The sequence below is a fragment of the Sinocyclocheilus anshuiensis genome, unplaced genomic scaffold (assembly GCF_001515605.1).
Source record: "Sinocyclocheilus anshuiensis isolate Anshui unplaced genomic scaffold, SAMN03320099.WGS_v1.1 scaffold524, whole genome shotgun sequence".
NCBI classification, from domain to species: domain Eukaryota; kingdom Metazoa; phylum Chordata; class Actinopteri; order Cypriniformes; family Cyprinidae; genus Sinocyclocheilus; species Sinocyclocheilus anshuiensis.
The window spans coordinates 2792925-2807632 of NW_015555703.1; the positions used below are offsets into that span (position 1 = coordinate 2792925).

A 14708-nucleotide genomic window follows, 5' to 3' on the forward strand; every position below is an offset into this window, starting at 1 on the left:
ATTTTAAATTGTAATAATATTTCACAATATTACTGTTTTTTACTGTATTTTTGATCAAATAAATGTTTTTTGTTTAGTTTTTTACTTTTGACCAAATAAATGCAGCCTTGATGAGCAGAAGAGACAAAAGAAACAATAATTGTTTTTTAAAATCTTACTGATCCCAATCGTTTGAGTGTCAATAAAAAAAAAAATGACAATATAAAATACGATGATTAATATAATTATAATAGTACTATATATATATATATATATACATTTTATATATTAGAAACAACTTTTTCACTCACAACGTACAAAGGTTCTCACAATTACGAGGAAACAGCAAGAAAGACTCATAAAATTCAAAAATATATAGAACCTCACATACCCGATATACTCGAAAGCTTCAAATAAATGTTCAAAATAAACCAAAAAATATATATAAATCCCCCACACCCCGCAAACTTGCTAAGTAACTAAATATCTTTAATGTTTAAGACCTTTTTTTTATTATTTGAAGAACGAAGACTTCTTTATTTGCAAGTTTGAAAAAAATTCTAAATTTTTTACAGTATATAGATATATATTTAGTATTATTTGTTACTGTATTTGTTGTGCAGTGTTATTTTAGTATTGAGATACTAGTCTTATTAATATTTTGAATCAGTTTTTATTTTGATATTTTCCATATTTATTTCTATTTTATTAAAGTTTTAGTCGTGTTTTTGTTGTGTTTTTGTCATTTTAGTAGTTGTTTTAATATGTCTATATAGTTTTTATTGAACGAATGTATTAAGCATTTATATATGATTGTAAAGTGCTGTGTATGTAGAGTAGTACAACTAAATATCTTTAATGTTTAAGACCTTCTTTTTATTATTTGAAGAACGAAGACTTCTTTATTTGCAAGTTTGAAAAAAATTCTACATTTTTTACAGTATATAGATATATATTTAGTATTATTTGTTACTGTATTTGTTGTGCAGTGTTATTTTAGTATTGAGATACTAGTCTTATTAATATTTTGAATCAGTTTTTATTTTGATATTTTCCATATTTATTTCTATTTTATTAAAGTTTTAGTCGTGTTTTTGTTGTGTTTTTGTCATTTTAGTAGTTGTTTTAATATGTCTATATAGTTTTTATTGAACGAATGTATTAAGCATTTATATATGATTGTAAAGTGCTGTGTATGTAGAGTAGTACATAAGAAAAGCTCTATATAAATACTTCATTCATTCATCCATTCATTCATAGTTTTTATTCATTTTATTTCAGTTTTAGTTTTACTTAGTTTATATATACATGTATGTGGTGTGTGTAGAGTAGTACATAAGAAAAGCTCTATATAAATACTTCATTCATTCATTCATCCATTCATTCATAGTTTTTATTCATTTTATTTCAGTTTTAGTTTTACTTAGTTTATATATACATGTATGTGTATATGGCTTCTGATGGTGTGTATGTGTGTGTGTATGTATATATATATGTATGTGTGTGTGTGTATGTATATATATATAATATCAGCTGACCACACTTTACATCTTGTGATTATAAAATATAAACATGCGTGACATGTTCTTTAGAAAGCACAGCCTAACAGCTTTCACAGGACAGAGACTTGCCAGTTTCAGGCCCTTAGTAAGTTTTCCTAATTCACACAATAAACGTGACGATGAAAAGTTTCTGTGCTGCAAACTACACCAAACTGGAAGAATACGAGTGTTGTTCCTAATGAAAACTGGAGCAGTCTGTGCGGGTTTGGAGCGCTGTTTGTTTGTGTTTGTGAGGAACGGCTGGGGGCTGCAGGTATAAAAGAGCTTCAGATTTGGGGAGAGAGTCTGACAGCATGCTGGGACCATATTCATCTGAAAGACAACTGAGACCTCTTGACAGAACGAAACCACATACCAAAAAAATGTTTACATCCTGAAAACACTATGATTGCAACAAAAAAGCAAATCATATCAATCTTGCGTCTTTTGATCACACTTTGTTTGTGCTTTTGTCAGATGGTAAGTGGGGAATTTACTCGGGGGTGATTCCAAATATTTAGAGAGGATTCTCAACATGTAAAGGCTTTATAAATATAGTGAGGATGTTACACAAATAATACAACTCTGGAGGTCACAACATGACATGCTAATGAACAACCACAACTTAATGAAGTCCTTCAGCGCCTGTTCAGTCCCTGTGCAACAGAGAAAATCCTCGAGTCTGCTTCCAATACCTCAATATATCCTGAATGTTGCACCAGTTAGGGTACAGTTATGTATCAGTATGTTCTATGCTGGGCCACGATTCAAGCATTGTTTAGATCATGAACGCCGCTATATTTCACCCTCTTTTTGCTGGTTTGTACACAGCACTCCACTTTTTGTATGTGTGTACAGCTATTTCTAAAATGTCATTTTAAACATTTTATTTTTAAAAAAACAGAAAAAAATATTATTCTAAAACTGCAAACGAGTTAAAAAATGATTGGTTTCACTTCATTTTAAAGTGATGTTGTTACAGTATAATTACACAAATAAGTACTGAATATGTACTTACTATTGGGTTTAGATAGGGTTTGGTTTAGAGTTAGTTGTTTGTAATCATTATGTAACAGCTGTAATAGTAAGTACATGTAACACACTCTAAATGCATATAGTTGCAAGTTAAAAATTCTAATTGATTGATTTAAAGGGGTCATATGATGTTGCTAAAAAGAACATTATTTTGTGTATTTGGTGTAATGAAATGTGTTTATGCGGTTTAAAGTAAAAAAAAAACATTATTTTCCACATACTGTACATTATTGTTTCTCCTCTATGCCCCGCCTTTTTGAAACGCGTCGATTTTTACAAAGCTCATCGGTCTGAAAAAGCGAGCTGTGCTGTGATTAAAGAGAAAGGAAACATTTTAATCGCATCATATGACCCCTTTAATTAAACCTTTTAAATTGCAAATTATATTTTATGAGTTCTGTTGACGTAACAATGTTGATCATTATATTAACTTAATATATTGGGTAATGTAAACACATATCTGTATTAATTAATTAATTAATTAAAATATTATTGTTTAGCCTACTTTGGAAACTGGGCAGTAGATTTCTAGTTCTTGCATGAAATCTTCAAAGCATGCTTTGCATAGGACTGGATAAGGAGAAAAATGTTGAAATCAAGTGTTATTTTATTTATTATTTTTTCAAGTCAAGGGAAAGAACTGCCAGTGTTTAAAGCTGCTATGTTTGACATTTCAAAGAGTTTATGTTATGTTTTTATGGTTAGCATTGTAAAACCAGCCAATCATATCAGACCTAGATGGAGAAGGTGTGACTGGAGTGTGGGCAGTCAGTGGCCACAACATAGCCTAATGCATTATTATTATTATCATCATTATAAAGTCTTGACATTCCCAACAAAAATTGTGCCCAGTGTGAAAAACTTCCATAAATATCCCATAAAACTGTGGTGAGTAACCCAAGTCTAAACATACGGAGGCACAACCCTTTATTATCCAATCTGAAATGCAATATGCAATTGAAAAATGTGAAATGGTTCTGCATTTGAATGCGCATTTCTCATAGAGACGCTGCTGAGTCTGGTCTACCAGAAGGGGGACCAATCCGCCTTCACAAGACGCAACAGAAGTCCAGGCTCCGGATCCGGCGACTCCCCGATCCAGACGCCAGATCTTGCCGACGTCCCTCGGATTTTAATCATGCCTCTCTGTCAGTGTTTGAGAGCAGCAGGCTGACAATGATTTCCTCCGTGATTACGCACAGGGCGCGTCCCTGCGGGGATGGGGCCCCCTCTGGAGCCGTCCTCATGGCTTTGGGGGCCTCGCTTCCATTTTCCATTATTATGTGGACTACCGGAGCGACAGCGCAGAGCGAGACCTCGCAGGTTGGTGACGAGGAGGGAGCTCGCATGTTCCTCTCCGACTCTTTTTTTTTTCTTCTTAAACAGACTCAGTCCTGATTCTCCAGACGAAATTAGAAATTTGACAGTCTCAATTAGTCTTTAGCTCGTGCCAATGTAAGGAAATAATTCATTTTTACTCGTTTTTCGCTTTATTAGATTCCCCCCCGCACATTTACAGCGGCGTTTGAAATCTATCGTGCATGCAACTGATCAAATCAAACATGTATATGAATTTAAAGCGCGATATTAGCAGATGGATATGACATTTTAACTCTTCAGCCGCTCTAAACAGACACATCTAGACCAACAGGAATTGACCAACACCACTGTGATTTTTTTTTTTTTTACGTCGAATGCACAACGTGCAGTAAACTGGTGTCAGACTTAATGAGCTTTATGATCACATTAGAGGAGATATAGATATATATGAATGATCTTCAGAGGGTTTCTGTAGGATGTCGCGCCGCAAACAAGCCAAACCAAGAGCTCTGAAAGGTAAGTGCTCCTCCATACCTGTAAAACGGGCTTTCGAGAAACCAAAAAAGGAATTTTGTAGGATGTCAAACAGCTTCTCGGGATAAATGCATGCGTTATGCAACACCGTTATTTCCACGCGCTCAAGTGCGCAAATTGAAGGATCGTTCGTATGCGCGAGCTTCGTGAGCAACTATAATACCCAAAGATGTGCTTTATGAACTACTTGATGTGTGACAGTAATTACAAGGGTCAGAATGCATCGGGAACGCACTGTTTTATATCTGCTGGACTCATTGGAGAGTTCAGGACGATGTGTGCTAGAAGTGATGATATATGATCTGGATGTTAAATTGGCATGCAAGTTTGGAGTGACACATCACGTGACTGCAGCGGAGCTCTATCATGAAAGTGGATGCTTACCAATAGGATAAACGTTATAGATCGTTTGACCATTACCACATTTTCAGCAGTATACTGTCCTCATGTTGTTGTGATGTGTTCTTGCTTTGCATCCAAGATAGTTCTGTTTGTGATATTTGATTATCGTTAACAGAGTCTTTGGCACTGATGATGTTCTGTGTATGTCGCATTGGATTTAATAACATATGTTTGTAAAAGTGAATCTTACAGAGGATTTTTATTTAAATTTTGAGAAAAAAAAAATGACTAATTTATTTCTGTTTTAGTCGGACAGGCATTCCACGTTATTAAATAATTATGAATTAATATAAATTAATGATGTCTATGTTATAATTCCGCAAATGAGTTAAAAACAAAAATTACAGGTACATTATGCTTGGAGCCACTTTACTAATTCCTTGTTTTTTCTCTTGATCATAGATGGCACAACATCTAATCTAAACACAAGGCCATGCACTTCTTAATTTTGTCATTACATCTGAATTTAAACACATGTGAGATTTAGTCAGTCTAAACAGATTTGAGGTTAATTTACATTTTTTTTGTCTCTAGAAAATAGTGATCTGGCATTGTATTAAGATACATATCAAGATTTTTTTTTGTCTGTTAGTTAGTGATTTGTGGATACATTCCTGCTAGATTAGTAGATGCATTTTATTTATTTCTTTTTGAAGCAAGAAGATAAAATTAGACCCTTTTAGGGTGAGATGGCCCCTCAGAATTGGCACTCGAGTGGGATGCTGTTACTAGTGTTATTATTTTTTAATAATATTCATAGAATAAATTTCTGTGCTGCTATTACCTGCCTGCAAATGGATTTATTTGTGTAACTAACTACATCTGTAATTAATTTCTGTAATTACATCTATAATTACACTGCTGACCCTACAGCTACATCTTTAAACCTACCCTTACCACCAAACCTTTCCCTAAACTTACCCGTGTAAGTTTACAACTACGCAATGAGTAAGTTGCATCAAACACTTAATTTTGATGCAACTAGTCAGAGACACCTAATTTGAAATTTCATGTTTTTACATTGCATTCGTTTTCTTTTTGTTCTTTTTTTGTAGACATAATTAATTTGTTTGCATAAAGTACACATTGTAATGTACGAGTGAATCGGGTAATACACATGAATTAGATCAACTGGATAAATAAAATTATAATGAATATTAGCCGCTTGAATTGAGTTGCTTTTATGCTTGCGGTTATTTGGTTGTTACATAATTAAGTCTATAGTGGAGTGTCAATGGGTGGAAAAATAGGAGGACAAAGATTTTGAATAGATATTAATGTAACAGTAGCTCAAGAAATAAAAGCGTTATGTACAATCTTGGGCCAGTTTCCTTTTTGAAGCTATTTATATTTATACATTTGGCACTTTTATTCAAAGCAACTTTGCATATAAGTTTAACATTTTACCAGTTTGTACTGTACATTCCTTGGTAATTTCACCCATTATGTTGGAGTTACTGCCAGACTCTGCTGTTGAGCTGTAAAGAAACACTCATTAGACTGAACCTTACACAGACTTTCTTACCTGTGCTGTTCATACTGAGAAAGCTCTGGCACCGGTGTGATGGAGTATAATGTGTTGGCCTGTAAAAGCGTCCAAGCACATCACGAGAGGTGATGGCGGTCAGTGAGGGTGTGTGAAATCCTGTCCTCTGTCATGGAGACACAAGCTAGTTTAGATACATATGAGCCGTGTGTTTGGATCTCAGGGAAGACATTTCATATAGGCATTTTTTTTTTCTTTTTCCAAAGGCCATTTTAATATATAATGCGCTGGACAAAGGTGACAGCATTATTGCTTAAGGGAATAAATGTCTTCAGGCCAAAGACATACATCATCCGCTCATATGCAAACACGTTCTCCTCTCACGCTGACATTTACTTAGAGCTGCCCGTCTGCATAACACACACACACACACACACACACACACACACACACGCCGTGCCACATTCCTCTCTGTCTCTGAGAATGAGCTCCTAAGGGCTACCTTTACTTATGCTCAGTAGTTGGATGCTTTTTGAGGTGCATTTTACAGAAATGTTCATAAATCAGTAAAAACAGCTCTGACATGTTTTACATACAAATATTTGGACTGTATTAGATTGTTGATCAATAGTTTGCTGACTGATAAAGGGACTTATCAGAAATGTCTGACCATGTGAAGTGTTTGGTTGCTGTACACATATTGTACATGCATCACTTATAAATTATTATGTACACACACTGTAATATACATTATATTTAAACTGTGCATGATTATGTTTGTCAATTTAGCAATATGTGACCCTGGACCACAAAACCAGTCATAAGGGCCAATTTCTCGAAATGTAGATGTATACATCATCTGAAAGCTGAATAAATAAGGTTTCCATTGATGTCTGGTTTGTTAGGATTGGACAATATTTGGCTGAGATACAACTATTTGAAAATCTGGAATCTGAGGGTGCAAAAAAATCTAAATATTGAGAAAATCATCTTTAAAGTTGTCCAAATGAAGTTCTTAGCAATGCATATTACTAATCAAAAAATAAGTTTTGGTATATTTACAGTAGGAAATTGACAAAATATCTCCATGGAACATGATCTTTACTTAATATCCTAATGATTTTTTGGCATAAAAGAAAAATGTATAATTTTGATCCATACAATGTATTGTTGGCTATTGCTACAAATATACCCCAGCGACTTAAGACTGCTTTTGTGCTCCAGGGACACATATATTGTTTTCTTTTTTAAAGGTGCATCAAATATTCAGGAAATTGAGAATGTACTGCTTGTGTTGTTTGTAGGTTTCTTTACTGTTCCTTGTTGGATAATAAACAGTCAACATTGTATGCATTTAAGTTAACAAACATAGAGACTGTTCACAGATGTAGAGTCCTGTTAGTGGTCTGTGATGAAGAGCTCATTATTTTTTTTTTGATGTTACATTGAAATATAATGATTATCATTGGAGAACATAAAGCTGAGCTGTCACTTCTGCTGTTTCTTCTGTGATTTCTTAATGTGTTTTAAGAGCGATGGCTTTCTGCTGAATGTCTTTGGTCTAGTGCTTGCATACAGTTTAGGAAAATATGAACATTTTACTTCATAACTTTAAATAATTGGTATCCTTGAGGTTAAATGAGAATGATTGTATTATTTTAGCAGTGATTTTTCTGTAGTTGGTGTCATACTTTATTTGCACATGTATTGACTTCATATGCAGTCTGGCTTTGAGTCTTTGCCTGTAAAAGGTTTAACCTCATGAGGGTCTCGTTTCATACAGTAGTGTTGCGCCTTGTGTCCTCTGCCCTCTGAAAACCCCCATCACACATCTGTGACGTCAAGTCTGAAGAGTGTTACTTTAGAGAGTAGCTCTGGAAAATCCAATACATTTTAGAGGGATGGTGATGAATGTCGTTAAGCTTTGAGATTTTCCAGAAAGGGAATGTTTGGAGTGGAATGCTGATAATCATGTCTATATACATTTTTAAGAACAGTAAATTCTCAAGAATTACTCAAATTCTCATTTTATTTCCCTTAAAAGTCTATGAAGTTTTTTTTTACATGTAGGTCAATATTTTTTTTGTCCACTCTATTAATGTATTCAGAAGTGCAATTCACATGCACAAGTGTCTTGAAAACATCTGTTCTATGACAAAGTCAAAAATATCAATGCATCTGTCCTAATATAATCCAGCATCATATTTTATTATTATTTCTTAGAAAAATAAATATTTTAACACAACTGCTACACTGCCTATTAATATTTGAAAAAAAAAAAAAAAAAGTTTTTTTCACAAAATCAAACTACAGTTCGTCCTGAAAATATATAATTCAATTATTCAGTGCCACCTTGTTAAAACGCATTTATCGAATTCTTAAAATACTTCCCCTAATATATCTGTGGCAAAAATAACTAACTAACTAAATAATACATACATAGAAAAAGATAAAAAGAATGCCAAACTACTGCAGAATATTTATTGAACAATAACTTTTCCTGTATAAATGCTACCTGGAATTCAACAAAAGGTGAAATACAAACAATGTAAGTAAACAGAGATCGGAGTGTTATTTTAAAAATGCTTTCTTGCACAAATGAACAATTACATAATGTTTGCATTTACTGTTGTAGCATTTTTATGTGAGCTCCCAAAATTCACTTAAAATATGTTGATTGAATCATGTTATCATGGCTAGTCTCGTGATGGATGGGCGTTTGAGGACCACGACATTTCTGCCATGTTGCCGGTAGTTCACACATGTAACCTAGTTTGTTTGCATAGATGAATATGCATGCATGTTACTTTAATAAATCACAATGCATTTTTGTGTTTTAAATAAAACATTGACCAACACAAATGACTCATGATGTATAAGTCTAGAAAGATTGATGCAGTTAAATTGGCAGGATGTAAAATGGATTGTTGTGACACTTACTAGCTAGATTATGAAAGACACTTCAAAGGAATAATTACACCAAAAATGAAAAATCTGTCATCATTTACTCAAGTTGTTCCAAACCTGTATGAATATTGAAGATATTTTGAAGAATGTGGATAACCAAATATTCATTGTTCCCCATTGACTTCCATAGAAAAAAAATAGTGTGGAAGTCAATGGGGACTAGAAACCTTTTGGTTGGCAACATTATTTAAAATATCTTCTTTTGTGTTCAGCAGAAGAAAGAAACTCATACAGGTTGGAAACAACTTGAGGGTGAGTAAATGTTGACAGAATTTACATTTTTGGGTGAATTATCCCTTTAATATTTAAAGATCTGGGATGCAACGTTTAGTTTGAAATAAAGTTGAGCCAAAGAGCACGATTATAATTTCTCCAGCTCTCCAGTCTGTCAGTTATGTACCGTAGAGTATGAAATATACTTCCAGACTCCTCAGTAGACTCTAAATGACTGACTGGCGTACTGTTGCTTTTGAACAATGTCTGCTAAATGGCAAGTAACTCACGTCAAATGATGAATTTGCTTTTAGATGAACTTTGTTTTGGATTATTTGGCGTAAGTTTACTGTATCTTCGTGCTTGAGTAGAAAGCCTGCCTTTGTACAACTATTGGCCTTTCAGCCTAATTGTGTCAGATGGAGGACTTCTTTTTAAAGGTGCTTTTCAAAGCAGCATTCTGGGCTGTCAGTCAGTGCCAGAGACCAGCGTGGGAGGTCTCGTCAGGCGTCCCTTTCCTCTGTGCCAGGAAATGAAAGTGCCGATAGTGGAGGTATAATGGAGACCGCAGGGGTAGAGCTGAAGTCTCCTCCCAGAAAGCCTAATTTCTCATGAAGCAGGTGGGAGTCTTTGTTCTTCTCCTGATTCTAAAATCCATTTAGGTTTCCACACCTGGCATACAGGAGGAACATTTCCTGTTTAATGGGTAGAGAATGAGTCTCTAATGAAGTGGCAGACACATTTTGCATCACAAACTCTGTTGGTGGAACACTGGTACCTGTAAAAATCACTTTATTGGCATATAACATTGTTTTATGTTTGTAGGTTATATGTGGGTTATTTGTAGGCTGCATGTTGGCTGGAAAGGTGCCATTTGTACCGTACATAAAAGGATTTTTATTTTTTAGAAATCACATCAACCAAAGTAACCGTAATACATTGAGGAAGCACCAATACATATACATTGAGGACGCACCATTAGGGGGTTGCATCCTCATCAATATTCAGATTAGTGGTCAACAAAAATGGATTTTCAATGGCTCGTTCTTAAACGATTGTTCCCATTCTTACATTTTGTAACCACCTAGCAAAATACTAAGTTATTTAATGTTGCTAAGCCTAAATTACAACATTATTTCAACTGCAGAGTGAGTTTGGAATTTGTAAAATTTTAATAAATAATTAAATATTTAGTTTATGACAACTCTCGGAATGGTTTTAGCTCGTTAATCCATATGTCAGAGTTAATGTATTTGGTCATGGTGGACTATATCTGCTGCTACAGAACAAGTATGGACTTGCTACTGCCAACAGATACACAGATATTGTACTGAATGAATAGGCATACATCCTGCAGCAGATCTAGACAGGTGGTGCTGGGGGAGGTGGAGGGTTACAGTGAACATTTAAATGTTGAGCAAGCTAATCTCATTGGCTGCAGCAGAGGCCAATCAGCTTGTGCCATGTACTAAATTATGTGATTGCCAGCCGATTGCATGTAAAGGACCTATCAACCTGTGCCATCTAGGGTTTTATGACTGAAGTAGATATGGAATTATGTTATTATAGAATGCTCTAACATCTATGTAGTGGATAAATATGAGCCATATTTTTCTGGGGTAAATCTAACATGCAATTATTGGTCTCATTAATCTATTACTTGTTCCAGTGCAAATAGTTTTGGCTGAAGGCAAAGTTAAGTTTCATAACTTTATATTTTTATATAACTTTAATGCTGTACCAGAGCACTGTACTTTTGACTGATTTGTTTGCTTGTGTGTATGTCCTATTGTACAAACATCTTATACTTTTACAAATAATATGTTATATAAATAATAGTAGTATTTAATAATAGTATTTGGTATCAAAACCATATGTGTGGTAGTGATGATGATTTTAGTTACATTGTTGCGACATTACATAGCGACAAGAGACTGGCTTTATGGGTGAGTCAGTAGTAAAGACTTTTAAATTGAAAGGGAACGAAACAAGGACATTATTTTTACATTCAACAACAACTTGTAAGACGCAGCCAACAAATGCATTGACCAGCATTTTCATGGGAAATCTTTTAACCGTTGAAAGGATACTACAACAAAGATATCGCTTTCCTCAGCAGACATTCAAACTAATGTTTTATTGTGAATATGAGACTGAGTTGAAGAATGAATGCTGTAGCAGATGCAGGTAATCACACTCGCTCAGTCCATCTCTTTCTCATAATACTCTACTCAATACAGTGAGCTTTTAATACAGTAATTCAGTAAGCTTTTAATGAAGCAACTCAACGTTCCTTCGTTACTAGCTCTAAAGTGTCGTTTTTCGAATTAGCAACAGAGGCTTGAGCTCAGCAGTTAAACTGGCAAACTGAGATTTGAATCCATGGTGGAAGGAAATAGTTTTTAAGACACACTGTTCTTGTTTCTTATTTATTTGCACATTTGTGGCATTGAACTGTTTTATAAAAACAATATCACACTCGTAGTCATGCGATATCACTCTATATCAGAATGGAAATATAGACAGAAATATATATATATTTATATATTTATTTTTTTCAGTAATAATGAGAGTGGGTCTTTCTGCTGTTGGCTAACAGTCAAATTCTCTTTCTCAGTGACAGTAGAAGACAATGTGTCAGAAGAGCACCAGAGCCACAGGCAGTCTGCTGTATTAACCGGTAATGTTTTATTCTGTTCTTTCAGCAGTGAAAGCTCTGTGCATGTGTAAAAGCTATGTGTTGTGTGATTTACATACAGATTGGGGTTTGACAATAGAAAGCAGAGTTTAAAACATCCAAATCAGCTGATGCAAAGGTAAACGATGTTCCAAACTGTCCGAGAATTTCCATACAAGACACTTCAAAGCAATGTAAGGAAACTATGCGGCTCCACTGAGGCCATGCAGTCAGTACAAATATTGCTAGTCAAAATAAAAAAATCTATTTGCAAGGATTTGAGGTTTATAATGCTAATAATGCAGATGACACATACTGTTGCTGTGGCATACTATTTTAACATTTCTCTCATGAGGTTGCATATTCCAGAATGATAACACCTTTATACATATACATTAAACAGATTCAAATGCAGTTTCTTGAGCGTGGACTGAATTCATTTATTCCTCAAAGATGTTCGTCACTCTGACACTCTATTTTTCCAAATTTGCATATGATTTTTTTAAACAGAATGCATTACTAGAATGAATGTGTTCCATATAGAGTTGTCTCTGTACCAAAAGTTTAGCAACTGGTACCAATAACAGTGAAATTTCATGATACCAATTAATTGAGGATATTTTAACTCATTTAACTTTTTAACTATTTAAAACGTTATATATTAATGCAAATTAATAATAAGTGAAAACAATGGCACATAGCCTTCAAGCCGTGTTCAATTAAGTAAGTAAAGATAAGTCAACTGTAAGAAAATTTCAAGCAATACACAAAAAAGCATTGAAGGTTCTCAGTATCTGAGTGTAGATAGCTTATTAAAGCTAAAGTTATCCAAAGAACAGTGAGTTGTGTAGTTGTGTTTGATTATTATTAATGACATATCTGACAGCAGCAGGTCTTGTATAGCCTGCATTTGCACTGCAAGAGCTTTTTGCAGCATGCATCAGTGTGTTTTTTCAGCTAATATTGACCTTTTCAGTTGAAGAGAAGTGACAAGGAATGCAGGACTGAATCTACCAGCAGCTGTTAAATGTATTAGCATTATACTGAATTTGAATGTAATTAATTTAGCTAGCTCGTATAAGATTCCAGCACTTTTGCAAATGTCTCCCAGAGATCATCTTCCCTTTTTAGAGATCCATTATGTGCCTTAATGTGTCCCTACTCATTTCTGTGTGCCATGAAAGTCAACCCAGATGGATAATGTATATATGAATCTGATTTGCACGTGGCAGTGCAGCTCTTTGTGCTGTTATATGGATGTCTATAGAGCGGATGTGAGCTGTGGTGGTTCAGTAGATGAATGCCTCCTGTCATGCATGTGGCATTCAGTGGCGGTGAGCAGTAATCAGGTCATGAGTGAGTCCAGCGGATCTGCTGCTTAATTTGTCTCATGTAAAGGTCGGCTCTCATGTGTGTTTATTTTAAAGCTCATATGGATGATGGTACCTGCGAGCCTGTCATCTGTTAGCGCTGCTGTGAAGACATAAATACAGTACAATGGATGATGAAAGCAACGGATATTTCAGCCCAGCAATGCATGTTCAAACTGTGATATTTCATATTTGAGAGTCGTTTCTTTCAGATCTAAAAGATGTCAGAAAACAGGACTTAAAGATGCAGTTCTACCAATACTTTTACCTTTTGCAGAATATGTTAATAATTTTAACAAAATAAGAGGGAGCATAAAAATTGCATGCTATTTTTCCAGCGGATCTGCTGCTTCATTTGTCTCATGTAAAGGTCGGCTCTCATGTGTGTTTATTTTAAAGCTCATATAGATGATGGTACCTGCGAGCCTGTCATCTGTTAGCGCTGCTGTGAAGACATAAATACAGTACAATGGATGATGAAAGCAACTGATATTTCAGCCCAGCAATGCATGTTCAAACTGTGATATTTCATATTTGAGAGTCGTTTCTTTCAGATCTAAAAGATGTCAGAAAACAGGACTTAAAGATGCAGTTCTACCAATACTTTTACCTTTTGCAGAATATGTTAATAATTTTAACAAAATAAGAGGGAGCATAAAAATTGCATGCTATTTTTATTTAGTACTGTTCTGAATAAGCTGTTTCCACAGATGTCTAAATATAGTCCACAATACAAAATAATAACTGAATTTACACAAATTAACAAACGTTTCAAAAGTTTACACCCCTCACTCTTAATGTATTGTGCTGCCATTGTTATGATCTCTCTTATTTTTTTTTTTTTTAATTATTAATAGCTTGCATATTCTGCAAGGGGTATGTAAACTTATGAGCAGAAAATGTAAAGTAAAAAGGCAGAAAAAAAGAGATTATTACAGAAAATAACAGAATTTTGGGATTAAGCTATTATAATTGATTATTATACTTATATTGACTATTAGAATTGGTGATCAGTTATATTTTTGGTTTAAATAATATGCAATTTCAGAATAAAATCACAATTTTCCAGATAGTGGGCAAGTAGAATTTTTTTTTTGTAGGTATAGCTACTTATTACATCTATCTATCTATCTATCTATCTATCTATCTATCTATCTATCTATCTATCTATCTATCTATCTATC

At 34.3% G+C, this 14708-nt stretch overlaps 1 protein-coding gene across 1 annotated transcript in view; it reads left to right on the forward strand.

Moving 5' to 3' along the window:
* The first annotated feature begins 3950 nt into the window (after positions 1-3950).
* LOC107671707 (zinc finger protein 521) overlaps positions 3951-14708 on the forward strand; it is an 87046-nt gene continuing 76288 nt past the window's right edge. Inside the window, exons 1-2 of the mRNA XM_016464637.1 lie at positions 3951-4391; positions 12095-12157. Coding sequence (XP_016320123.1) covers positions 4352-4391; positions 12095-12157 — 103 coding nt within the window. The 5' untranslated portion in view covers positions 3951-4351. The remainder of the gene's footprint in view (positions 4392-12094; positions 12158-14708) is intronic.